The sequence below is a fragment of the Mirounga angustirostris genome, unplaced genomic scaffold, assembly GCF_029215605.1.
Source record: "Mirounga angustirostris isolate CCGP_5_RB_7025 unplaced genomic scaffold, mMirAng1.0.hap1 SCAF_4, whole genome shotgun sequence".
NCBI lineage: Eukaryota > Metazoa > Chordata > Mammalia > Carnivora > Phocidae > Mirounga > Mirounga angustirostris.
Genome location: NW_026991712.1, coordinates 165889744 through 165913759, shown reverse-complemented (window position 1 = coordinate 165913759; position 24016 = coordinate 165889744). Strand labels below are relative to the sequence as shown.

General features: G+C 49.9%; 2 protein-coding genes across 2 annotated transcripts in view; one reads left to right on the top strand and one right to left on the bottom strand.

Annotated features, from left to right (window-relative positions):
* Positions 1-17944, top strand: part of HDAC1 (histone deacetylase 1) — a 32588-nt gene extending 14644 nt beyond the window's left edge. Inside the window, exons 3-14 of the mRNA XM_045898194.3 lie at positions 4732-4849; positions 10421-10495; positions 11860-11998; positions 12458-12599; positions 13628-13720; positions 14900-15008; positions 15091-15231; positions 15737-15845; positions 15940-16070; positions 16350-16502; positions 17000-17048; positions 17323-17944. Coding sequence (XP_045754150.1) covers positions 4732-4849; positions 10421-10495; positions 11860-11998; positions 12458-12599; positions 13628-13720; positions 14900-15008; positions 15091-15231; positions 15737-15845; positions 15940-16070; positions 16350-16502; positions 17000-17048; positions 17323-17350 — 1287 coding nt within the window. The 3' untranslated portion in view covers positions 17351-17944. The remainder of the gene's footprint in view (positions 1-4731; positions 4850-10420; positions 10496-11859; positions 11999-12457; positions 12600-13627; positions 13721-14899; positions 15009-15090; positions 15232-15736; positions 15846-15939; positions 16071-16349; positions 16503-16999; positions 17049-17322) is intronic.
* Positions 17945-18101: 157 nt separating this feature from the next.
* MARCKSL1 (MARCKS like 1) lies at positions 18102-20495 on the bottom strand. Its single transcript, XM_045898195.3, has 2 exons — positions 20218-20495; positions 18102-19379 (listed from the first exon to the last, which is right to left on the bottom strand). Exons 1-2 carry the CDS (start codon positions 20302-20304, stop codon positions 18867-18869), a joined length of 600 nt encoding a protein of 199 aa, XP_045754151.1. The 5' UTR covers positions 20305-20495; the 3' UTR covers positions 18102-18866.
* Between the last annotated feature and the right edge of the window lie 3521 nt (positions 20496-24016).

The following is a 24016-nucleotide window of genomic DNA, read 5'->3' as shown; positions in this document are numbered from 1 at the left end:
CTTTTTTGGGTTGTTTGGCTTTCTTTTTCTTACCAATTTGTAGTAGCTCTTTATTCTAGTATAGATAGTCCAGTATCAGTATATTGCTCTAAATATCTTTTTTTTTTAGATCATTTATTTAAAAAAATGATTATTTTAGAGAGAGAGTACATGGCAGGGAGGAGCAGAAGAGAGAGAATCTTTAAGCAGAATCTGTGCTGAGTATGGAGCCTGATATGGGTCTGGATCCCATGACCTTGAGATCACTACCTGAACCAAAACCAAGAGTCAGACGCTAACCAGCTGTGCCACTGAGGCGCCCTGCTCTGAATATTTTCTGTTCTGGTTTTGTCTTTTCACTCTAATGTATCTTTAATGAAGAGAAATTCTTGATTTTAATACAGTCATGTTTATTAATTGTTTCCTTTATAAGTGCTTTTGTGTCCTAAAAAATCCTTCCCTTGGGGCACCTGGCTAGCTTAGTCGAGAGAGCATGCAACTCTTGATCTCCAGATTATGTTTGAGCCCCATGTTGGATGTGGAGATTACTTAAAAAAAGAAGAAAGAAAGAAAGTCCTTCCCAACTCTTAAGGTGTTCTCCTAAGTTCATCTTTTAAAAGCTTTATAGGGGGCACCTGGCTGGCTCCGTCAGTAGAGCATGTGGCTCTTGGTCTTGGGGTTGTGAGTTCAAGCCCCATGTTGGGCAAAGAGCTTAACTTAAAAAATAAAAACAATTAAAAAAATAAAAGCTTTATAGGTTTGCCTTCACATATATGTATTTACTATATCTATAATTGATTTTTAAATATGGTTTGAGGTAGGAATCCACTGAAATTTTTCCCCCATATTGCAGCTGATTTACTGAAGTCAGTTGTTTCCCCACTGACCTAAGTGCCAGCTCTTTTATATATGAGATGTCTGTATTTGTTCATTCATTCCACAAATACTTAAAGCACCTGCTTTGTGCCAGGCACTGTGTATGAGTCTGTTTCTGGGCTCTGTGTTCTGTTGACTTGATCTGCTTATTGACCCATATGCCAATACCCAGTGGCTTAATGATAATAGCTCTTCAGTAGGTCTTGATATCTAGTAGCACAAGTCCTCTCACTTAGTTCTTAAAAAAAAAAAGTGACTTGCTATTTGCCCTTTGTACTTCTATATAAATTTTAGAACTCACTCATCAAGTACTACAAACAAATCTGCTGGGATTTTGGTTGTAATTTTATTGAATCTTTATAGCATCTTAGGGAGAATTGATATTTTGAGAATATTTAGTCTTTGAGTCTATGAACATGGCATATCTCCATTTATTTAGGACTTTTTATTTTACTTTTTATTTATTTTTGTAATTAAGTTTTTTTATTTTATATTTTTTTAAAGATTTCATTTATTCATTTGAGAGAGAGAGAGAGTGAGCATGAGTGGGGGGAGAGACAGAGGCAGAGGGAGAAGCAGACTCTCCACTGAGCAGGGAGCCTGATGTGGGGCTCGACTCCAGGACCCTGGGATCAACCAACGGAGACACCCAGGCACCCCTAATTAACTCTTTTTAAATGTCTTCTATAAAGGCTTCTTTTAGCTTCTTTATTGTAAAATATAATACATGTACAGAAAAGTGTATAAAACACATGCAATTTAACAAATTGATATACAGTAAACACGCATGTAAACACCAGCTAGTGCAAGAAGTAGAACCCTGCCTATGCCCCTTCCTGATCACAGCTGCTTCTCTTGCTGCAGAGGTAACCAGAATCCTGACTTTTCTATTAATTGCTCCTCACTCTTCATCATAATTTAATTACCTAAATATGCATCCCTAATACAATATAGTTCAATTTTGCCAAACTTGATATAAGTGGAATTATACAATATCTGTTTTTTGTAGTTTGTTCATATTAATTGCTATGTAGTATTTTACTGTAGAATATACCATAGTTTATTCATTTAGCTGTTGATGGGTTGTTGAGATTTTGGCTGTCAGTCTAAAGTTTTATAAATTTCTCATAGGTCATGCACATCATTTATTAGATTTTTTTCCCCAAGTATTTCTTTTTAATGCTCTCATGAACTGTATCTTTTAAAAATTGTATATTTAGATTGTTTACTGGTATATAGAAATGTAATGCAGTTTTTTTTTTCATTTAAACATATATCCAAGGTCTCTGTAAATCTTTCTGCTATTCGTTGTTTCTATGAGCCCTCACTCTTAGTGATTTGTTTCCTTGCATGTTTTGTGATTTTTTTTTTTTAAAGATTTTATTTATTTATCTGACAGACAGCGAGAGAGGGGACGCAAGCAGGGGGAGTGGGAGAGGGAGAAGCAGGCTTCCTGCTGAGCAGGGAGCCCGATGCGGGGCTCGATCCCAGGACCCTGGGATCATGACCTGAGCCGAAGGCAGACGCTTAACGACTGAGCCATCTAGGCGCCCCTGTGATTCTTTTTTAAAGGATTTTATTTATTTATTTGAGAGAAGGAGAGAACACAAGCAGGGAGGAGGGGGAGCCAGAGAGGAACAAGCAGACTCCCCGCTGAGGGGGGAGCTCAATGCGGGGCTCCATCCCAGGACCCTGAGATCATGAAGGCAGACGCTTAACCAACTGAGCCACCGAGGTGCCCCTGCATGTTTTGTGATTTTTGACTGTGAGGTCATAGTTCTTGGAACTTTGTGGCCTGGGATGAAAACAGGTTCTTAGAGCAAGATTTGCTTTTACTTCGTAAAAGAGGCAGCTTTTGAGATGGGCTTGTCTTTTCTGAATGTAGTAGATCAGGAGTGCAGAATTAAGGGTGGCTTCTGTCTTGAGCAGCTGGGTGGATGGTGGTGAGGATGGGAACCCTGGGAAAGAAGAGCATAGGAGAAATAAGGCGGTGGATGCAGTCAAGATTATGGAGGAGGTATAATGAAGGGGATAGGCAGTGGATTGAAATGGAAGTCAAGAAAGGGTGGAGTTAAGGATTATACTTAGTTTCTCAGCCTGAGTGGATGTTGGAGTCATTAACTAAAATAGAAGAGAAGTCTGGAAGTGAAGCGAAGTTTGAATGCCTCTGAGCTCTCTGTAAGTTGTTAGATTCAGTTGAATTTGAAGTGTCTCTAGGATTCACAGGTGGAGCTGGCTGAGAAGCTGTTGGAATTGTGGATCTGGAGCTCAGAGCAGAAATCAAGATGGAGTGAGTGTGGGCAGGTATCTATTTAGAAGAGATAGTCAAAGCTCCATCTGCAACATTGCCATGAGGGTAAAGGGCTTAATATAGTAAAAACAACTTAGTATTTGGAGCCAAGTCTTGCTTCTTTCACTCTGGGTGTTTTATATAAAACAGTCTCCATCTTTTAGTCTTACATCCCTCCTTATATTAAGTGAGGATGAAACAAGAGTCAGCTAGTGCCTGCAGCCAGACCTCTGGGTTCCTAGTCCAATTTACCAGCCGTGTGACCTTGGGCAAATTACTTAACCTCCATGTGGGCAAAGTGAGGGTACTAACAGTACGGAATTCAAGAGGTTGTTTTAAGGATCACAAAATAGCATACAGTGCCTGGCTCAGGGTAAACAGTGTTAGGTGTGTATTGAAAATACTTTATAAACTAGAAAGGTATTGGTAGTTAGAAAAGCAGAGGGTCATCTTAGATGAAGACCTACCTTTAAGGGATGAGAGGAAGAGTTTTGTTTTTTTTTTTTTTAAGATTTATTTATTTATTTATTTATTTGAGACAGAGAAAGAAAGAGTGAGCATGAGAAGGGGGAGGGGCAGAGGGAGACGGAGAAACAGACTCCCAGTTGAGTGCAGAGCCTGACACCGGACTCGATCCCAGGACCCTAAGACCATGACCTGAACTGAAGGCAGACGCTTAACCGACTAAGCCACCCAGGCGTCCCAAGAAGAGAATTTTTTTTTTTTTTAAGATTTTATTTATTTATTTGAGAGAGAGAGAATGAGAGAGAGCACATGAGATGGGGGAGGGTCAGAGGGAGAAGCAGACTCCCTGCCGAGCAGGGAGCCCGATGTGGGACTCGATCCCGGGACTCCAGGATCATGACCTGAGCCGAAGGCAGTCGCTTAACCAACTGAGCCACCCAGGCACCCCCCAAGAAGAGAATTTTTAAAAAGAGGGAAAGATGGGGCGCTCTCAAATAAGTAAATAATATCTTTAAAAAATAAAAAAAATAAAAAGAGGGAAAGATGAATCAGAATGTGGATAATCCAGAAATTACCATGTCAAGGAAGCTTCAGTGGGGAGGATGTGATCAGAATTGTTGGTGTGATGATGATTTATGAAAGATTTCCTATTTCAGTTATTGTTAGTCACCCTTTTTTCTCGAACTCTTGGAGCATTTGGCCCATAACTATATATTGTTATACTTAATATTAAAAAGAAGTAAGAGTTTGTAAAGCACTTCACAATTTACAAAGAGATTTAACATCTCATCCAATTCTCACGATCCCTGTGAGGTAGAAGTTGCCCCTATTTAGTAAATGAGAAAATTGAGGTTCACTAGATAGACTGGCCTAAGCAACAGAGCCAGAGCTGCAGTCAGGGCCTTCTGATGCTGCCTCTCCTTTGATAATCTTATGTGCCTGATTAGATCGTAAGTTTCCGGAGGCCTTAATCTAATCAGTAATTGCTTTTTTTTTTTTTTTTTTTTTTAACCTTTATAGCACCTAGCTCAATGCTGGGCAGATACAGGTGTTCAGAGCGGACTGACTGAAGACTGGCAATGGTCGGGAATAACGCATCCTTTCTCCCCTCTGCCCTCTAGCGCCCTCACAAAGCCAATGCTGAGGAGATGACCAAGTATCACAGTGACGACTACATTAAATTCTTGCGCTCCATCCGCCCAGATAACATGTCCGAGTACAGCAAGCAGATGCAGAGATGTAAGTCCATTCTGTTCCCTCCTTACTCTCGAGGCCCCACTTGGATCCGCCTTTGAATTGCAGAGATCTGCCCTGCCTTCCCTAGGATCTCCCATTCAGCAGACACCTGCTTTCCCCTGCCTCTCAAGGATGCCAAAGTGCTGCTTTTTTCTCAAGTCTAGTTTTCCTTGCATCTTGATTATAAGGAATAGAGTTTGATCTTTGTCTAGTTCAGTTCACAACACTATGCCAAGGAAACTGTGAATGTTGTAATGGAAAAAGCACTGACCTGGGAGAGGGACACGAGGTACAAGCCCCAGCCCTGACTCCTGACTGATGGGCAGGTCACTTGCCCTTAAATTTTTCTTTTGTAAAATGGACTGGGTGTCATCCCTTACAAGTATAACTGCTCTCACTTTGTGAGTATTAATTGAGAATCGAGTGGCCACTTAGAACAGACTCTAGATGATGTGATCTTTGAGTTGAGGTGATTCTGCCTCTGCTTCCTGAGACCTGAACCCCAGAGCAGGTGGCATCTCAGAAGCTACACTCGGTTTGTAGGAATCATGGGGATTGTTTCAGCTGTGGGAGAAAAACTATCATATCTGACTTCTCCCGTGTGTTTTTTTAGAAGTTATCTCTCAGCACCTAATATCTCATATAATAAAACAATGAAACAACATTGTCCAGAAGAAGTTTTGATTAGCTCATAACAGCTTATTTGAAATATCAGCAAATCTGTGGCACTTGTTGCTACTGGCCACAAGGTAGTCTGATTCCCAAGGCAGAAAGTTTATTTGTTACAATAATTGTGTGGTTGTAATGATTACAGAACCACAGAGACCTTTTTTAAAGCATCAGACTTCTTTACCACTTAAAACTCCAGGAGCTGCTCCCCCTTGAAGTGCAGTATTTGCTCTTTGAATTGACAAGATCTTATTTGCTTCCAAGATGAGACAAATTCCTTCCTTTGCTCTAGATGGCTTTAGGGCTTCTCATAACCTATTTAGGCCAGTGATCAGGCTCCACCGTCAGCAGAGAGGATTCTCATTAGGGAAGCAGCTTGGTGTTGAAGCAAGAAAATGAGCTTTGATGTCTTGGTTTGAATCCCTTCGCTCTGCCACTTAGCTGCTGTGTGTTCTTAAGCAAGTCCCTAGCCTCTCTGAGCCTCGTTTTCTCTTCTTTCTTTCTTTATTTAGTTTTAAAGATTTATTTATTTGTGGGGAACCTGGGTGGCTCAGTTGTTAAGTGTCTGCCTTTGGCTCAGGTCATGATCCCAGAGTCCTGGGATCGAGCCCCGCATCGGGCTCCCTGCTCAGCGGGGAGCCTGCTTCTCCCTCTCCCACTCCCCCTGCTTGTGTTCCTGCTCTCGCTCTCGCTCTCTCTCTCTCTCAAATAAATAAAATCTTTTTTTTAAAAAAGATTATTTTAGAGAGAGAGTGCTTATGCAGGGGGGAGGGGAAGAGGAAGAGGGAGAGAGAATTTCAAGCAGACTCTGCTACTGAATATGGAGCCCGGAGTCCAGAGTCGGATGCAGGGCTTGATCTCACGACCCTGAAATCATGACCTGAGCCGAAACCAAGAGTCGGGTGCTTACTTGACTGCACCACCCAGGCACCCCTGTTTTTTCTTCTTTAAAAGGAAAACAGGGGCGCCTGCATGGCTCAGTCAGTTAAGCGTCTGCTTTCGGCTCAGGTCCTGATCCCGGGGTTCTGGGATCGAGCTTCACATTGGGCTCCCTGCTCAGTGGGGAGTCTTACTGTCTTTCTTCCTCTCCTTCTGCCCCCTTCCTCATGCATGCTGTCTCTCTCTCTCAAATAAATAAATAAAATCTTTAAAAAAAAAAAGGAAGATAATAGTGCCTATTTCATAGTGGAAGTTGGGGGGATAAGTGAGATAGCACTGACTGTCAATGAATAGTAACTTTTGCTATGATGATATAGTATTTTCATTTTTTTTCTTTTTTAAGATTTTATTTATTTGTCAGAGAATGAGAGAGAGAGCGCATAAGCAGGGGGAGTGTCAGGCAGAGGGAGAAGCAAGCTCCCTGCTGAGCAAGGAGCCTGATGTGGGACTTGATCCTGAGCCGAAGGCAGTATTATGACCTGAGCCGAAGGCAGACGCTTAACCGACTGAGCCATGCAGGCGTCCCAACTTTCATTTTCAAATCTATCAAGGCAGACATAAAATATTAGGCTCTGAGGAATGCCCAGCTTTGGGTCTGGCTCCCAGTTTGCTCCAGTCTTCCTGAAACTAGCATTCTAAGGTTGTGCATTAAAAAATTAGATCTGGGATTTTCTCTCATTGAAGATGCGTTAGGAAGGGTGAGGCTCTCTGAGGACTTTCAGGCACCTTCCTGACTTGATTCATGGGGTTATAGAAAGATGTCACTTAGTGAAGTGCTGTATAACCAGGGATATCACAGAGACAATAACAGGGATGTGGGAGCTGAGCTCTTTTTTTATATTTACCAACACCTAACCTAGGAAGTTATACGTGTAATACGACTAAGTAAGTTAGGCTTCCTTGCTCTTGGCTAGAATGTAATAAATGTTTTGTGGTCATTTTGAGACTTTGAGAACCTTGATCAGAAGTTCTGACCTAATACTTTAATTAGTTAAAATGGGACCATGATGTACGGTAGGCTCCCTGACAGTCTGGCGTGATCTGCCCATTTACAGTCGGTCCTCTGTCAGCCAGCCTTTGCCTGCCAGGGAGTTCGTGGCCTGCTGGGCTCAGGCCTTCTTAAAAATAATAATGAATAAATGAAATGGGTTCAAACATCAATAAATGCAATTAAAAAAATTTTTTTTTTGCCAGATAGTTTATCAGAATGTGAAACATGGTGGAAAAATGATAAAGGAGAACTATGGTGGCAAAATTTAGAGATATTGTTGTCCATTTTATAGATATATAAACTGAGGTGAAATGACTTTCCCAGGGTCACCCGGCAAAGTAGTGGTAGAATGTAGAATAGAACTCATTTCCTAATTCTGGAGTACTTTTAAATACATTGCATGTAACATATTTCAGACACAGACACAAGTATAAAAAGTAATAGAATGAACATCCAAGTACCCACTACCAGCCTTTCTTTCTAAGGAAAAAAACATTACCAATATAGTTGAACTCCCCCTGGGTGCCTCCCCTTGATCACACACCCTTTCTCTCCTACCCTCCACTCCACCCCATTACAGCACCACAGTGGTGGAAGGCCTCTCCTGAGTCCCTGTTTATCCCATGCATCTCTTTCTGCAGTGTGTTTTTTACTGCCTTCTCCATCTCCCTCCGCTCTCCCATCTCTCACCCAGTATTGCGCCCTTCAGTCTAACACCAGCCTAAGAATAAGAAAGGTATTTGTAGTGGGAAGAGGGAAACCCATCGAAAAATCCTCCCTTGTTTCAGACATTAGCCCAAGTGAGGGTCTGCACTCCCATTTCCCCCCTTTCCATCTCCCAGTCACACAGCTCGTTGAACTGAGAATAATGGGCTAGCCATTTGAACCACATATTGGTTTGGGGCCTAAAGGAAAATACTTTTTTCTCCTGTCTAAAACAACCATCTCTTGGGGCACCCAGCTGGCTCAGTCAGTAGAGCATGAGACTCTGTCTTGGGGTCGTGAGTTCCAGCCTCACGTTGGGTGTAGAGCTTACTTAAAAATAATAACAATAAAAATAAAAAATAAATAAAACAACCATTTCGTCCCATGGTGGCTCCACATCCCAAATGGGAATATAAGCAAAACTCTGGAAATCTAGGCAGGCCAAACCCAATGAAGGAGGAAGCAGCAGGAGGGGGCAGTTGGTTGCCAGTGGATCAAGAGCCTGGCCCCAGGGACCAAAGTTCTTATTGACACAACCTCCCAGTGTTTACCTGGGCAGTGGCGGTGAGAGCCATGTACTACTGCTCACCCCCATGGGCCACACTTCCTCAGAGCACTTGTCTTGGCAGGGCACCCTCAAGTTTAGGGCAGTGCCAGAGTTGGTAACACTTGTGGTTATTGCAGACTTTGAGCTTCAGCTGTCTCTCAGAAGGTTACCACAGTCTGAGCTGGGCTCTGCTAGCCTCCTCCTCGGGCTCCTCCCTGCTCTACTTGAGGAACCCCAGCTGATAGCAACAGGTGCAGTAGGAAGGCTGGGGCAGGGAAGAGCTTACCCTGCCTCTAATTTCCTGTGTATCATTCATGTCTCGGTAGTTTCCCTTTTTTTTTTTTTTTAAAGATTTTATGTATTTGAGAGAGAGAAAGAGCCCGGGAGTCTGAGGGAAGGGGAAGGAGGGAGGGAGAGGCAGAGAATCTCAAGCAACCTCTGTGCTGCGCACGGAGCCCGATCTCAGAACCAGGAGTAGGACACTCAGCCGACTGAGCCATCCGGGCGCCCCGAGTAGTTGCCTTTTCTGGGAGAGGAGACTTGGAGCCCTAAGGTTCCTCTCTAGCTCTGTGGCTCCACAGCCCTCAGGTGTGCTTCCATTCCGGCCTCTCAGTTAATTTGCATCACTGTTTGCATGTGTTTCCTCATTACGTGGTAGTTCGTACTTTTGCCCCTTTAGGACTGAAATAACTTGACTCCAGTTGTCACTTGTAGGTGTAGTAGAAAGAGCACTGGACTGTGGGAGTCGAGACACCTGGACTCTGATTCTGGCTCTGCCACTGCCTGCTTGCTAATTCTCCGGATCTGTTTGTTCCTGTGGACGGTGGCGTTGATGTGTCTTGTCCAACTCATGGGGTTGTGATGAGAACCAACTGAGACTGTATAAGAAATTATTGGGAAGAAGGCCAGAGTATATTTTCATGGGCTTTTAGGGCAGGCAGACCAATGCTTAAATACCGCCTCTGCTATTTACTAGAAGTTCACCTCTCTGAGCAGGTTTCCCTGATTATAAAATAAGACCAAATCCTGTCTCAGAAGGTTAGAAGGTTATATGAGGATAAAGGACATAAGGAATTTAAAACCTTTAGCACAGTGTCTGGCACACTCTTAAGCGTTCAGTGGATGATAGTTATGTAGGTCTCAGTTCTTCCCTGCCTTGTTGGGCAGCTGGAGTGAGATCCAGAACAAACCCAGGAGTAAGCAGCTCAGTTTTTCTCCCTCAAGGAAAGAGCCAGCATTTTCTAAGTGTACTTACTTGCTATATTCTTCCCCATATAAGATTTCTATTAATCGGGCGCCTGGGTGGCTCAGATGGTTGAGCATCTGCCTTCGGCTCAGGTCATGAACTCAGGGTCCTGGGATCGAGTCCCGCATCGGGCTCCCTGCTCCTTGGGAGCCTGCTTCTCCCTCTCCCTCTGCCTCTCTCTCTCTCTCTGTCTCTCATGAATAAATAAATAAAATCTTAAAAAAAAAAAAGATTTCTATTAATCTTCTCCATGTTTAGGTGAGGCGGATGTCATGATTGCTAGTTAAAGGTAATGAGCCAAAGCTGTGAGAAGTTAAATGATTTGACCCAATCACAAAACCAGTAAGTAGTAGAGCCTGAACTAGAACCCAAGTCTTCTGAAGATTCTATATTCCCCCCGCCCCCATAGGCTCATAGATAATGTAAACAAAAACTAAAGGAATTGTGGAAACTAACCTTTCTCTTGTGTCTTTTAAGTCAACGTCGGTGAGGACTGTCCAGTATTTGATGGCCTGTTTGAATTCTGTCAGTTATCTACTGGTGGCTCTGTGGGTAAGGAATATACTTCCCTCCTCACGGGCTGTGCTGGGTTGTACTGGTGAGGTCTGCCTTTTAGGCCGCTATCCCAGTAGGACTGATCTGTGACCCCATAAAATGGTCCTGTGGGTTTTTACCTTAGGTCTTTAAAATATCCTCTTGTTCAGTCCTAGCCCAGGTTCAGTCTCTGACATGGTACTGACAGGTGTCCTTGACTGTCCTCTCCTACAAGAGATCTTATATACTGGAATTCCCTGCAGACCTTGGGTTGTGGAGATGCTGTACATAGAAGCAATTTGCAAACTGCAAAGTGCTATAAAAATGGGAAGTGTCATCATCTGTGTCTTACAAAAGACCATAGTAATTACCTTTAGAGGTCAGAAATACTCCCCACATATCTCCCCCTTCCATTATTAACTTCTAGGTTACCTCTACGATTACTCTAAGCCCTTTCTTAACAAACATATATTTTCCTATGATCATTGTTTTCTGTCCTCTCCCCTTTCCCCCAGCTCCCAATATAATCTCAGAAAACAAAGATGTGCACAGGAAGAAATTGCCCACAATCACACTGTCACAAATAATTGTTATTACCATTTTGTTGTTTGTACATCCATTTTTTTTCTGTGTGTATATATCTGGATATAACATATACATCTGTATTTTACAAAAACGTGTCACATGTGTATAGTTTTGTGTCTGCATCTTTTACTTAGTAAATCTTTAAAATTTCTTTAGCTCTAGTAGTCTATAGCATGATTTCTAGTGGCTACATGATTATTCCATTTTATGGACCAACTTCGGTCGATATAATCAGTCCCCTCTTGTTGGATCACTTGGCTTGTTCCATGTTTTTATTGCTGTTAAAAGTTACACTGCTGCGAATGCACCTGAATACACAAGTGTGTATTTCACTTCTGGGGCCTGTTTGTACTTTGAGCTCCTAATACCTCTAGTATCTTCACCATTTTTTGACCATGAACCCCAGTAAGAAATACATTTACACTTGCAATCGAGGTTGTGCACACACATCCTCACTCTGAAGCCAGTTTCACAGAAGAGCAGTTATCTTTACTGTTATTTTATCCTTGTTCGTTTTGTTTAATACACACACACACACACACTAATTGTGACCCACTAAACCAGTTTTAAGGCTTACTGATGGGTTGCCAGCCTCAGTTTGGAAAAAAGTTGTTTAGAGTAGCCAGTGTCCTATTTACTCCCTGTTGGAGTGGGGAGGGAGGGAGGGAGAGGACTGGCCTGTGGATCATACAGTCCCATTGTCAGATAGGTCCCACCTCTCACCGGGTTTCCTGGGCTTCTTGGGGAAAGGGGAGAACGGCTTGCTAACCATCTTATGTTCACTCTCCCACACGCAGCGAGTGCTGTGAAACTGAATAAGCAGCAGACGGACATCGCTGTGAATTGGGCTGGGGGCCTGCACCATGCAAAGAAGTCTGAGGCATCTGGCTTCTGTTACGTCAATGATATCGTCTTGGCCATCCTGGAACTGCTAAAGTATGCCTGCCTGGCCTTGTCTTTTGGAGGAGCACCTTAGGCCAGGTTCCCACTTCCCTCTCCCCCTGGGCTTGCCTCCCTAGTTTGCTTTTCCTAGCGATGTGCTGGCTAGGATGTGTTCAGTGAGTGTCTCTGGCCATCCTCTCCTTGACGGAGTCCTGGTTTGATCTGAGCCCACGGCAAGATCAGGGGCAGGCACTGCTCAGATCCTGCCTCCAGAGTGTCCCTGTGTGGCTGGAGTTGACCCTGGCTGTAGAGTAGGAAGATCGGACTTGGTCGGCTTGGTCAGGCCTCTGGAGACACCCTGCCGCTCTTCCACCTTCCTTCAGCCAGTTTCCACGTCTCTGGTGCTTAGAGATACCTGAGGGAGGCAGCCAGCCCGGTAAGCTGGGACCTGGCGCCCTTGGCGCGTCCCATTCCCAGAGAGCCCCCAGACCCCTGACCCCCTTCTGATCCTAGGTATCACCAGAGGGTGCTGTATATTGACATTGATATTCACCACGGTGATGGCGTGGAAGAGGCCTTCTATACCACAGACCGGGTCATGACTGTGTCCTTTCATAAATACGGAGAATACTTCCCAGGAACTGGGGACCTACGGGTGAGAACTCCCTTCAGGGGCCTACCAACTCACCCTCAGCTGCCAGCTCTAACTCTCTTGTCTGGTGCCACCAGAACCCCCATCCCGCCACTTCTGCTATTCAGAACGCCGTACCCCAGCCTAGGGTACCTGCCCTGGTCTCCTTCCCTCCCTTATTCTGGAGGAAGGGAGTGATGGGGCCCAAAGAGGTGGGAGGGATAGGAGTCGTATGACTCAAGACAGGTCCCTCCTGGCCATAGCTAAGTTACATGACACTACTCAGATGTCCCATACGACTTGAATTTTAGGCTAGAAACATCAGGTTCTCTCCCATGGGCTAGGAATTGGGACCCTTATGGACCATCTCAAGAGTTCTTAACCTTCCCCTTTGATCATCCGACTGAAAGCTACGGACTCTGTCCCCAGGAAAGTATAGGAAATCTTTTGTATCTGATACTGAATAGTTAATTAAAGACACCTCCCTTTACTGAAGCCCATCAGTAGACCTCAGGATAAGAGTCCTTGGAAGCTAACTCATCGAACTGTTGTATCTGCTTCTATTAGCATGAATATGAAACCAGCCCTTTGCCATGCGGTAACCCTCTGGTGAAGAAGTGGCACGAATTCATTTGTTTGCTGTGGCATTAGAATAAGTGGGCATTTCCAATTTTAAAGAACTCTTCTACCTTGTCTGGGGAGGAAAAGTTGTCCCAGGGTGGGTGTTATTTCTGTGACCCAGCCACCAGCAGCTCCAGCCCAGTCCAAAGGTAGAGGTCTTGTGCTGTGGGGTAGGATATTCCATCCCTGGCTCCATAAACCATTCTCAGCCTGGGCGCAGGCTCAGTGGTGTGTCCAGAGATATGAGCTAGACTTGCCCGTGAGGGGGCTGGTATTAACCAAGATGCCCCTGTTCTGTCCCTGCCTCCACTCCTGTGCCCCACTTGTCTCTCTTAGAACCACTGCCTCTGTCCTTAGCCTTCCAGCCCCCCATCCTTGAACTTCTTCCTAGCTTCATCTTTCAGTTTTACTTTACCGTCCCTCTTGATTAGGATATTGGGGCTGGCAAAGGCAAGTATTACGCTGTTAACTACCCGCTCCGAGATGGGATCGATGACGAGTCCTATGAGGCCATTTTCAAGCCGGTAAGTGGCTTATCCACCACCTGGGCTGCAATCGGGCTTAGTCTAAGGGAGGGGTAAGCTAAGTACTCCCAGCATACCTCAGGGACCTCTCCCGCCCCTGAGAAGCTGGTTGGGAAATGAGATATGTTTTAACCCTGGGTTGTATGCTGTGTGGTCAGCTAGAGGAAGGAAATTCATCCAAATATTTATTGATGCCTTCTGTGGGTCAGATCCTCTGTTGGATACAAGAATATCTTAAGACATGAATCATGCCCCTGAAGACCTCACAGTCTACATTGTGGGAGGCAGGCACATACACGGGATAGCATGTGGTCATTACTGTTTTTGCAGGGTGAACAGAAGAGTGAGAGACAAACCACTGCCTGGGCTGGGGAGAGGGTAGTCAGAGATGATTTCATAGAGGTGGTGATATTTGAGCTGGACTCTGAAAAAGTTGCCCATGCCCAAGAAGGAGGTGGAGGCTGGAGGGCGGGGGTGGCATTCAGCAGGGGGAACAGCACCAGCAGAAGCACAGAGGTGCCAATACGTAACTGTATGTAGGCCAGTATGATGGGTGGGAGGACTGTTGAAGGATGTGGTAGGAAATGTATGTTGGGGTCAGTATTTCAAAGGGAGCCTTGAATGCCAAGCTGAGGAGTTAAATCTTTGCCTGCAAGCCACAAGGAACAGTTAACTGGAGTACTAACCTAGTAAGTTCAGGTAGTCAAGTGCCTGTGTATGCCTTGTAGTAAGGATGACAGCGAAGCCCAAAGTCTGGTCTTTGTCCTGGGTAACATCAAAATCTTGTCAGAAAGGGAAAGACAAAAGTGAGTGCTCCCTCAGAATACGAGGCTCAAAGTCTGCAGGACCGAAGGTGTAGGGCAAATGCAGCTAAGGGTCAGAAGAAATGGTACTGGAGTTTGGGCAGTGAAAGAAAAGAAGGGAAAGATGAGGAGGCTTTTCTAGGTTCAGCATTATTAGAGCTAGAAGGATCTTGGAGAGCCTTTCAAATTGGAAAAGTGAAATCTCAAGTAGGGAAACAAGAAGCCCAGACTGATGTTTCCTCTTTACCAGCCAGCATGAGGGAGGGTGGGAAGGTGGGAGTAAGTGATAGGGAGCAGGACTGCACCCACCCTTTGCAGCCCCAAACGCCACATAACTTTTCTTAAAGCCAGTGGTGACCAGGACGTGTCCTTCTAGGTCATATCTAAAGTGATGGAGATGTTCCAGCCCAGTGCAGTTGTCTTACAGTGTGGCTCCGACTCCCTGTCCGGGGATCGGTTAGGCTGCTTCAATCTGACCATCAAAGGTGAGACCGTGTCGCATAGGGACAGGTGGGCAGGGTCCTGCCAGGTGCTCCTGTAACCCAGCACCCCTTTCTCCCACCAAAGGGCACGCCAAGTGTGTGGAGTTTGTGAAGAGCTTCAACCTGCCCATGCTGATGCTGGGAGGCGGGGGCTACACCATCCGCAACGTGGCCCGCTGCTGGACGTATGAAACAGCCGTGGCCCTGGACACAGAGATCCCGAATGGTAATAGCTCCAGGGCCAGGTTGGGCCGGGCAGAGCTGGAGCGCATGTGTCCTCAAGCTCACGAGCCCTTTCCCATTGGCTATGTGGCCTCGCCTCTTCTGATACTAGTTGTTGATTCTCCCGCCTATCCTCTTGTGATTGTCAGACCATCCGTTTCTCCTGAGTCCCTTTTTGACCCTGTCCTCTCTCCTTCCCACTTCTGGTCTAGACAGAATTATCCGTGGTTATTTATAGCTTTGGAATTTCTACTCCGTAGGGGAACTGGGGTAGTCAGTGAGGAAGTGTTCCCAATGAGCACCGCCTAAATTTTTCTAAACCTGGGGCTGTGCCTTCTCATTGTGTGTGTGTGGACACTGGAGAATGGCTTTAAAAAGACTGAAACCCTGTAAGTACCCAAGTACTCTGTTAGATCGTTGGGTTGACAGTTCCAGATAAACGTACAAATGCTTTTCTCAGTGTCCCATGGTAGCCAGGTCTCTTGACTCTTCTCTCCTGCCCCAATTAGAGCTTCCGTACAACGACTACTTTGAATACTTTGGACCAGATTTCAAACTTCACATCAGTCCTTCCAATATGACCAACCAGAATACCAATGAATACCTGGAGAAGATCAAGTGAGTATGTCCCCAGACACCCTCTGACTGAAAATTCCAGGCTCTGGTTTGTCCCTAACCAGAGCCCAGCCACCCTCTCTACCATTGGCCATAGACAGCGACTGTTTGAGAACCTGAGAATGCTGCCCCACGCACCTGGGGTCCAAATGCAGGTGATTCCTGAGGATGCCATTCCAGAGGAGAGTGGCGACGAGGATGAAGAAGACCCTGACAAGCGCATCTCGAGTAAGACCCAGACCCAGGGGCTGGTACCTGCTCAATCAGTAGGCAGCTCTGACTTCCCACCACTGTTCTTGGTTCCACATTCCTCCCAAGCTACCCATCTGTTGAGAAACCCAAGTTCTAGTACTTCGGACAATTTAGGGAGTCTGATTTTCCTTCCCCTCTTCTTGGTCACCCCTTCCCTTGGTGTCTCTTGGAGGACACACAGGGAAGCACTGGGCACAGACCCTGAGGTAAAGCTAATCTCCTGCTGTCTCACCCACATTTCCCATTGCCTCCCAGTCTGTTCTTCTGACAAACGAATTGCCTGTGAGGAAGAGTTCTCGGACTCTGATGAGGAGGGAGAAGGTGGGCGCAAGAATTCTTCCAACTTCAAAAAAGCCAAGAGAGTCAAAACTGAGGATGAAAAAGAGAAAGACCCAGAAGAGAAGAAAGGTGGGTTTGGGTCACACCCGACTTGGGTCTTGCGCCCCAGACCAGAGAGGAGGATGAATCTGTGCAGGGCACTGGGAGGAGGGAGCAGACTCAGGCCCTGCCTTCTGTGGGGTTCTGCCTCAGCTCCCAGAGGTGGCAGGGCGCACAAAAGAATGAAACTCAATTTGTCATCTCCACTGGCTGATTGAGCCCTACCAGGCCTGGGCTCCCCATGGTCAGGAGTGTGGCTGTCACATTCAATCCCAAGCCCTTTTCCCAGCACTTCACCCCAGTTTCCCAGGGGGCTGCCTCCGCCCACCAGGTTCAGGCACTAGCAGGCTGGGAAACCGGTCCGACCTGTTTGTTCTCAACAGGGCTCAATGGGAGGGCCTGGGATGGGCTTTTCTCTCTTTTGTAGGTCCAGCGAGCTGTAGTGTTGGGGAAGGGGTTTCAGGCTAAGATTCCAAGGGTCTTTCTGGAGGGGAGCCCTTGGTCATCCGTGCACTCTTATGTTCTAGAAGTCACAGAAGAGGAGAAAACCAAGGAGGAGAAGCAAGAAGCCAAAGGGTGAGGAAGGAGCTGTCGGCCATCTCCCTGGCCTTGGAGCACCAGCCCCTTTGTCCGCTACGCTGAGGAAAGGCGCAGGGACAGCTGGTGCAGCTTACAAAGACCTCTTTCAGGGACGAGTCTGTCCGTCTCTGCAGTTCTAGGCAGAGCTAGGAAGCCCAGCCCTCGGCAGTCACCTGGGCAGCTGGGGTCCTATAGAAGTCATTGTCCCCATGTTTTTGCCTCAAGGCCTCTGGGGTAGATTATCTCATGCCAGTCTCTGCTCTCTCCACAGGGTCAAGGAGGAGGTCAAGTTGGCCTGAGCAGACCTCTCCAGTTCTGGCTTCCTGCCAAGTTCCCCACCTTTCTCCCACAACCCCTCAGATTTTATATTTTCTATTTCTCTGTGTATTTATATAAAAATATATTAAATATAAATATCCCCAGGGACTAGACAGGAACCAGGGCCCTGAGCTCAGGGCACATGTTACGAGTGAGCTTTTCTTGTGGCTGCCTTGCCACCATCCTTCCCCAGTTCTTAATTTTGAACCATAAAGGGTGCTGGGTCTGGAAGGCATACTCTTAAGCAGCCATGGGACAGAAATCCTGAAATGCCAAGTGTCTGCTTAGTAGCTTTGGAAAGGTGCCCTTACTGAGCATTCTAGAAGGAGTGGCTGGGTCTTCAGGGACCCCCCCCCCAATCAGTCTCCTTAAGGTAACAGCCATTTTTAGATTGGTTCTGTTATCATGCCTTCCCACTGGCCCCATGTGAGCCAAGGAACTCCCACTGCCTGCCCTCTATCCTCGCCCAATTCTGCAGGTGGAGACTGGTAGTCTAGTACCCTTTTTGAGATACTATTTTCATTTTCGTGAGAATCTTTGTAATAATAAAATGGTACATTTCTACATCCTCCTGAGCTTGTCTCCTAGCAGTGTCCCTGAGAGCCTGGGCAACCCCCTGAACAACAAAACAACCCCACAAACTTACCCCTCACCTTAATCCCTCCCTCAAGGGTTGAAGTTAACCGATCTTCTCACCCTACCCCCAGAAGACCACTCATTAAAAACCACTACTAAAGGGATGACATTTATTCCTTTTCCAAATGTTACAGTAAAACCAGGTGGAAGAGAATGGTTTTAGCAGTTAGAAAAAAAAAAAAAAGTACAAATCTGGGGTTTGGCCATTAAAAGTTATTTACAACAATGGGAGGGGGAAAAAAAGACAACAAAAAGTTGTTTCACATTACAGACCTCCCCCCCCACCCCAAAGCCTAATACTTGCTTACCAAGTCAGAAAAGAGACACAGTCGATTCACAAGCTGGAGGTTTGAACTTGAGTAAGACATTTATAAAAACCTAGACAGGGGCAGTGTCCTCCCCAGCCCAGGTGCCACTAGGCACAGCACAAGAGACTAAAAACTCAACGGTGGGGGGAAGGCTGGACACTCAGGGTTTGGGAGTGTAGGCACCCCACATCTGGCTCAGGGATTTGGGGAGTAAACAAAACCTACTTGGAAAAGAATGGGGGAAGAAAACCAGCAATTGCTTTCTGCAGGGGTGGGGACAGGAGGGGTAGGGCCAGGGGCAGGAGCATTTCACATCACTAACCTAACTCGGGAAACTGCAAGGGACCATCTTCAACCGGCCTTAAGAGGAAGGCCAGATGGATGACGGGAGAATCCACAGGAGGGAAAAGGAGAGGGAACGTGGCTGGGAGGGGGCAACAGCCCCTTCCTTTCTGGGCACAGGAAGGCAGCCAGGGCACCAGGTCCAGGCAGTGACCTCACAAGGACAGCACAGTTTTTGCAGCTTAGAGATCACCCACCTGCCCCCACCCAGCTACTCATTCTGCTCGCTGGCAGGTGTAGGGCCACTCTCCGGCCCCGAGGGAGTGGACGGCTCTGCGGCCTGGGGCCCTGCCTCTTCTTCTGTGTCTCCTCCCTTGGAGGCAGCACTAGCCTCTGACCCCTTGGCCTGGGGCTCCTGGCTCTCAGGGGTGGCGACAGCCTTCCCTTCCTGGGCTGTGCCTTCCTCGCCGCAGGCACCGATCTCCCCCTGCTCCTGCTCTTCCTCTGTGGGTGAGGAGGCAGACGAATCTCCCCCACCCTCCTTCCGATTTCTCTTGAAGGACAGACCACTCAATTTGAAAGGCTTCTTGAAAGAGAATTTCTTCTTCTTCTTGGGGGTCTCCTTGGCGGGGGCATCCCCCTTGACCTCAGCGCCCTGGCTAGGGGGTGCTGGCTCGATGGCATCGCCAGTGGCCCCGGCTGCCTCCTCTGTTCCGTTCACGGGGGGCGACTCCCCTTCACCCTTGGGGGATAAGTCTCCATTGCTTTTCACGTGGCCATTCTCCTGCAGGGCAGAGGAGACAGCAATGAGGGCCGGGGCTCTACCCCTCCTCCCCCAGCCCGCCCCTGACCTCTTCCAGGCAATGGGATCCCGACTCTTCTGCAACCGCGGAGGCTGGTTGTAGCCTCACCCACACCGGGATCCCGTCAAACATCTCCCTCCTGTCCTCACGAGCGCGCGGGGGCCGAGCGCGCAGAGGCCGCGGCCGGCAGGAGGCGCTGGGGTCCCGTGGCCCCCCACCCACCTCCCCCGGGGCGCGCTCTCCATTCGGCGGGGACCCGCTCGCGGCCGCCGATCCCCGGCGGGCGGGCGAGCCCAGCAAGCCGACATCGGGCGGGAAGCCGCCCCGGGGCGCTCTTCTCCGCACCTGGACGGCCCATTTTCCCAGCCTCCCGCTTTGTGTAAACGGCCCCCCACCCACCTCTCCCCCACATCTCCGCTCCCCACCAAAAAAAGGTGGTGAGCCACCGAGGTCGGGTCTGCGGGTGGAGTGCCCTCCCCCACCCCACCCCCCGGGCACCCGCCCCGCGGCCCCTGGGCGCCCCCTTGGCGCGGCCCGGCAGCGCCTTTGTTCCCCGCGCGGCACTCGGGGCGGCCGGGGGGCAGCGCTGGGGGCCGGGGCCGCAAACAAAGAAGGCGGCGGGGCCGGGCCGGCGCCCCCTCCCCGCCCCTCCCCTCGCTTCGCCCGCGGGGGCTGCGGCGCCGAGAACAAAGGGACCGGGCGGGGGAGGGGGCGCCGCGTGTCCCGGGCCGGACAAAGCGCGCGGCCCCGGCCCAGGGCCCCAGAAGGGGCGAGGTGCGGGAGGAGGGGGCTAGGTCGGGCCGTGCCGAGCGCACCCACCTGTCCGTTGGCCTTAGCAGGGGAAGCGCCTGCTGCCTCCTCGGCGGTCACGTCGCCCCGGGGAGCCTTGGAGCTCTGGCTGCCCATGGTGGGGGGTCTGCTGGGGGGGGCGCCCGGGGCCGCCCCGGGCTCGCGCCGCAGGGGATAGTTCGGCCTGGTCGGCCTGGCCGGCGGAGGGGTGGGGCTCGCGCCTGAGGGGGAGGGGTATAGGGGGGGGGTAACCGAGCTGCACCCCCTCTCGGCGCCCGACCCGCTAGCTGCGCCCGCCACCGCTCCGCTCCGCGCCAGAATGCCGCCCGCCGCCCGCCGAGCCGCCTTATATATGCGCCCCGAGTCGGGGCGGGGCCGGACATTTAAATGAGCGCCCAATCGAGGAGCAGAGGCGGGCTCAGGTCCCGGGCCCCGCTGGCGCAGTGGGCGACGCTGGCGGTCTGGTACCCCCAGCCCACTCACCTGCCCCGGACGGGTGGGGTCCAACGTGGGAAGGGGAGAGGAGGGTCGTTCAGCGAGCTGGGCAGAGGGGGGCTCCTAGAGGAAAGGGAGAGCAATCATTCCCTCCTCTCACCGCCCACCTCCCAGGGTGGACACCCCAGCTCCTGGAGTGGCCCCCAACGCCTTGGTTCTGCACTGACAGCCCCTGTCAGTCTCCCCCTAGAACTCTTCGAAGGGCTCACATGCCCAGACTCGTCAGAGGGCTGGTCCTGAGTTACGCTCCGGAGAATGTGGTCATAGAAGCCGCAGGGCCCCGCGCCGGCATCTGCGCCCCCTCAGGCCTGGAGACCCGTCACAGGTCCCACCCACGTCTCTGCCTGCCTGCCCGGGTCAGCCTGGAGGGTCTGGCCCGCCGCGGAGTCACTCTGGTCAGCCTGGTGAGGCTCGTCCCTCCTCTCTCCTCCCAGTCCCTTGGCAGCCAGTCACACCGAGCCCCCACAGACCAGCTCACCCTCGGTGCCTCCTGCCCTCAGCCTGGACCCATGACAAAGCCCCGGCTAGGGCGGTCCTGTGACCTTGAAGGGCTTCTCCATCCCCATGTGAAAGCTGAAGAGTCTGAGGCTCAGAGACGTTGACATAACCTGTCTGACTTGTCAAATGCTCTCCCCCCACATCTGCTTCCCCACATCAGGGCTCCCCAAGCAGGCAGAGGAACTCCAGGAGGGGATTCAACAAAACTTCAAACACTCCAGTGGAGGGGTGGGACATCACCAAGGCTCCTGGGACAGCCCCTTGAGGACAAACCCCCAGGGCTGCCTGGCCTTAGCCGCCTGTCCTGCCTGAGATTCAGTGAGCCCGGAGGCAGGGGCAGAGAGCCGGTGGCTGGAGACCCTCCAGCTCCAGTCCCCTGCCACTTCCCCTTCCCCTGGTATGGACAGGTCTGTGGGAACTCCAGAGTCCTGACTGGCCCTGGATGTGTGTGTGTCCGGTTGCCTGCCCTCAGCCCCCAGGAGGAAGGGGATGGGGGCTGGAGGAAGGAAAGTGTTGCAAAAGCAAGGCTGTGTCCTGGACAGCTCAGCGCGTCCGTCCCTCCCTCCTTCCCTCCTACGGGTAAAGCCTCCTGGGAGGCCCGAGGCTGTGAGGTGTGGAGACACCCCAGGGCCTGAGAAATCAGGAACTCCCCATAGATCTGACCACAGAGGGGCCGAGGAGGGCTGAGGTGGCATCTACATTCAGCACTCACCCCTGTAGCCTCCAGCCTCACCCCTAATCTAAAGCTACAGGAGATTCTCAGCTTCATTAATACCCACCTCCCCATTTTCCAGACTGGGACACTGAAGTTCAGAAAGGGAAAGGGACATGTCCAAGGGCACACAGCAGATGCCAGTAACTGAGGGTGAGGTGGGGTTTGGAAAGACCTACTAAAATGAGGTGGGGACAGTGAAGAAGCCCCTGGAAAAATTCTCCATTAAGATCTGGGACTGCCTGGTCAGAGTGGGAGGTGAGAAGAGCCAGCTTTGGGATAGGAGGGGCACCACGCCCCACTGCCGCTCACTGAGAACGGTGCCTTCACCCACTGCCGCTAAGGGATGGGCTTCGTGCCCTGCATCTCTGTCTCGACCACAATAGGGAGCCCACAATGCTGCCAGGCACTGCCCGCACCGGCTGGCAGGGCTCGGATGGAGGCTGTGCGGGTCCCGGAGGCTTTGGGGTCAGAGGTTGAGAGCAGATGCCAAGCGTCCGGACTTCCAGGCTCTGCCCCGAGGGGCTGACAGGCAAATCCCAGGAGGAGAGACGAACATCAGAACTACAGGACCCTGAGTTTCCAGAGCCCCAGAGGGAACCTGGACCCCAAGGGGAGCTGTGCGTCTCCCACCGGACATCGCTGGAGGCCGGGGAAGGGTCATCTGGGAGCCCAATCCCTCAGTAAATCCAGGTCCCCACAGAATCTGGCTTCTGGAAGAGGGAAGAGGCTTAGGATGCTGTGGGCGTGAGGGGGGTGGCACAGCGGCCCCCACGGCCTCCTCCGTCCACACTGTGGCTCCTTCCTCCCCAGCTGCTGCTAGTCCAGACAATGCGCCCATTGTTCTGGGTCTCCAGGGGCCTGTGTGCAACTGTGTGTGTCTGTCTCTCTCTGTGTGTGTCTGTGTATTGCTCTGTATCTGTCTGTGTGGGAGAGACTTTGTGACTCTGTGTGTGTGTGTGTGTGTGACCAGGTGTGCACGTGTGTGGTTGTGTGAGTCTGCATCTTTGTTTAGCTGCATGTGTTCAGGGTGAGAGAGAGAGGCTTGGTGACTCCTGGCGCCTCTGGCATTTTCTGGGTGTGTGCCTGCCTGTCCTCGAGATTGTGTGTTGGTGACTGTGTCTGCCTGTGACTGGGTGTGCGACTGTGGGTGTGTGTGGCTGTGTAAGTGTATGGATGAAGAAGTAGCTATTTGGTGTTTGCGTGTCAGCTGTGTGTGAGGCCGTGGGGGTCAGAACCTCTCAGGTCTGGGCTGTTGCCAGGACCGAGGGGCAGGGAAAGGAGGACGGGAAGGACAGGGTAACTCGGGGATACACAGGGGAAAGGCAGCCGTAGAGACTAGAACCCCCATGTTTTCACATGGCCCCCCGACTGTCCCACTTCTCCGGTGAGGCCTCAGCCCCTGGCCCTGGCCTGAGATGCTCCTAGCCTCCCTGGATGGAACAGAATGAGTTTCCTGGGCAGGAAGCCCAGGACCTCAGGAAAGCCACGGGGTGGGGCTGAAGGTGGGAGGAAGGCAGAAGAGAACATGGCCCCATAAACGTGCACTTTGAGGTCTCTGAGGGGGCCCTGCGGTGGGGGTCAGATTAGACGCCAGGTGAGCTGTGAGTCAGAGGTGGGGGCTGGGCCTTCCTAGCAGAGGGACCAGCACTTGCCCAGGCCTGGCGAGGGGAAGAGACATCAGAGAATGGCTAGGTCCCAACGGAGGCCTCAGGAATGGTGACTTGGCAAGGCCTACTTCCCAGCCCCAGCCACCCCATCTCCTTCTGGGGACCATCAGCTGGACCAGGAGACCTCAGTTTTGGCTCCGGGTTGGCCTCCTCCTGGGCTGTAATGGTGAGCTACTCCTCTCTGCTTGAGCCTCAGTTTGCTGGTCTGTACAGTGACACATTGGGCTCCGTGATTCATACTCACGAAGACGAGAGTTCCTCCTTCTGCTCACAAGTGGCAGGGCACCAGCTGTGAGTCACGCGGGGCCCCTGCCCTCAGGGGTTTCCCATCCAGGGGGAGAGACTGGCAGTGCCTTAAGGGGAGAAAAAGAGCCAGACCGGGCTCAGCTAAGGGCCCTGGAGGCTGCACGAAGGAGGGGCACATGCATGGGCCAGGGATGGAGGAAAAGTCTAG

Coding starts and splice junctions, on each gene's coding strand:
- MARCKSL1 (XM_045898195.3), bottom strand. CDS start 20,304: ATGGGCAGCCAGAGCTCCAAGGCTCCCCGGGGCGACGTGACCGCCGAG. Junction 19,380..20,217: donor CTGCTAAGGCCAACGGACAG/GTGGGTGCGCTC, acceptor TCTGCCCTGCAG/GAGAATGGCCACGTGAAAAG.